Source organism: Calidris pugnax, unplaced genomic scaffold (genome assembly GCF_001431845.1).
Source record: "Calidris pugnax isolate Ruff unplaced genomic scaffold, ASM143184v1 scaffold1303, whole genome shotgun sequence".
NCBI classification, from domain to species: Eukaryota; Metazoa; Chordata; class Aves; order Charadriiformes; family Scolopacidae; genus Calidris; species Calidris pugnax.
In genome coordinates, this window is record NW_015091872.1 from 10,524 (window position 1) to 12,458 (window position 1,935).

At 60.1% G+C, this 1,935-nt stretch overlaps 1 protein-coding gene across 1 annotated transcript in view; it reads right to left on the reverse strand.

Moving 5' to 3' along the window:
- LOC106900116 (structural maintenance of chromosomes protein 1A-like) overlaps nt 1-1,935 on the reverse strand; it is an 18,868-nt gene that overhangs the window by 10,077 nt on the left and 6,856 nt on the right. The window contains exon 3 of the mRNA XM_014962099.1: nt 94-273. Within this exon, the coding sequence (XP_014817585.1) occupies nt 94-273 (180 nt within the window). The remainder of the gene's footprint in view (nt 1-93; nt 274-1,935) is intronic.

Below are 1,935 nucleotides of genomic sequence, written 5' to 3' on the forward strand. Positions count from 1 at the left end.
GGGGGGGGGCATTAATTAATCTGCAGATAATGATGAAATTAAGGTTGAGGGGGGAGGTTAAGGAGGGAGGGAGAGGGGGGGGAGGCCCCCCACTTTGTGGCGTTGGTGGCCCCCGAAAGCGATGCGCCGGGCGTCCTCCACGTTGTCGCAGACCAAGGCGTTGCCGCAGGCGTATTGAAGGGCTTTTTTGATGTGGGGGGGCTCGTAGCGGATGACGTCGATCACCAGTTTGGCCCCTTTCAGCTCCCGGAGCTTCTCGTCCGTCGGCTTCACCTGGAAAAATTAAGGGGTCACCCCCAAATTCAACAAGGACCCCCCCTCGAACCCCCCGAGAGGAGCAGGACGTCACAGGGATTCAATACAGACCCACCAAACCCCACCCCCAAGACCCTCCGGGGGGGCTACGAGGTCTAAAGGGTTAAAAGAACCCCCCCCAAAAACCCCCAGGAGGGGTAGGAGGGTCTGGGGGCTCAAAGGTGTCCCCCCAAAACCCTAGGGGTTCAATACAGCCCCCCCAAAACCCCCAGGGAAGGGTAGGAGGGTCACAGGGATTCAATACGGACACCCGAATCCCACCCCCAAGCCCCCCCGGGGGGGCTACGAGGTCTAAAGGGTTAAAAGAAACCCCCCAAAACCCCCTGGAAGGGGTAGGAGGGTCTGGGGGCTCAAAGGTGTCCCCCCAAAACCCCAGGGGTTCAATACAGCCCCCCCAAAACCCTCAGGGAAGGGTAGCAGGTCACAGGGATTCAATACGGACCCACCAAATCCCACCCCCAAGCCCCACCGGGGGGGCTACGAGGTCCAAGGGGTTAAAAGGACCCCCCCAAAAAGCCCCTGGGAGGGGTAGGAGGGTCTGGGGGTTCAATGGCCCCCCCCAAAAACCCCAGGGGTTCAATACAGATCCCCCCAAAACCCCCAGGAAAGGGTAGGAGGTCACAGGGATTCAATACGGACCCCCCTAAACCTCCCTGGGGGGGGCTACGAGGTCTAAAGGGTTAAAAGAACCCCCCCAAAAACCCTCCAGGAGGGGTAGGAGGGTCTGGGGGTAGGAGGGTCTGGGGGTTCAATGGCCCCCCCCAAAAACCCCAGGGGTTCAATACAGATCCCCCCAAAACCCCCAGGAAAGGGTAGGAGGTCACAGGGATTCAATACGGACCCCCCTAAACCTCCCTGGGGGGGGCTACGAGGTCTAAAGGGTTAAAAGAACCCCCCCAAAAACCCTCCAGGAGGGGTAGGAGGGTCTGGGGGTAGGAGGGTCTGGGGGTTCAATGGCCCCCCCCAAAAACCCCAGGGGTTCAATACAGATCCCCCCAAAACCCCCAGGAAAGGGTAGGAGGTCACAGGGATTCAATACGGACCCCCCTAAACCTCCCTGGGGGGGGCTACGAGGTCTAAAGGGTTAAAAGAACCCCCCCAAAAACCCTCCAGGAGGGGTAGGAGGGTCTGGGGGTAGGAGGGTCTGGGGGTTCAATGGCCCCCCCCAAAAACCCCAGGGGTTCAATACAGATCCCCCCAAAACCCCCAGGAAAGGGTAGGAGGTCACAGGGATTCAATACGGACCCCCCTAAACCTCCCTGGGGGGGGCTACGAGGTCTAAAGGGTTAAAAGAAACCCCCCAAAAAACCTCCAGGAGGGGTAGGAGGGTCTGGGGGTAGGAGGGTCTGGGGGTTCAATGGGGTCCCCCAAAACCCCAGGGGTTCAATACAGACCCCCCCAAAACCCCAGGGAGGGCTCTGAGCCTTGAGGGGTTAAACGGAGCCCCCCAAAGTCCCCAGATGAGCCTTGAAGGGTTAAATTCCGCCCCCCCCCCAAAACCCCTGGGAGGGGTAGGAAGGTTTGGGGGTTCAATGGGGCCCCCCAAACTCCTTAGAGGACCCCCAGAGGTTCAATGGGGTCCCCCAAACCCCCCCAAAGGTTCAATGGGGTCCCCCAAAC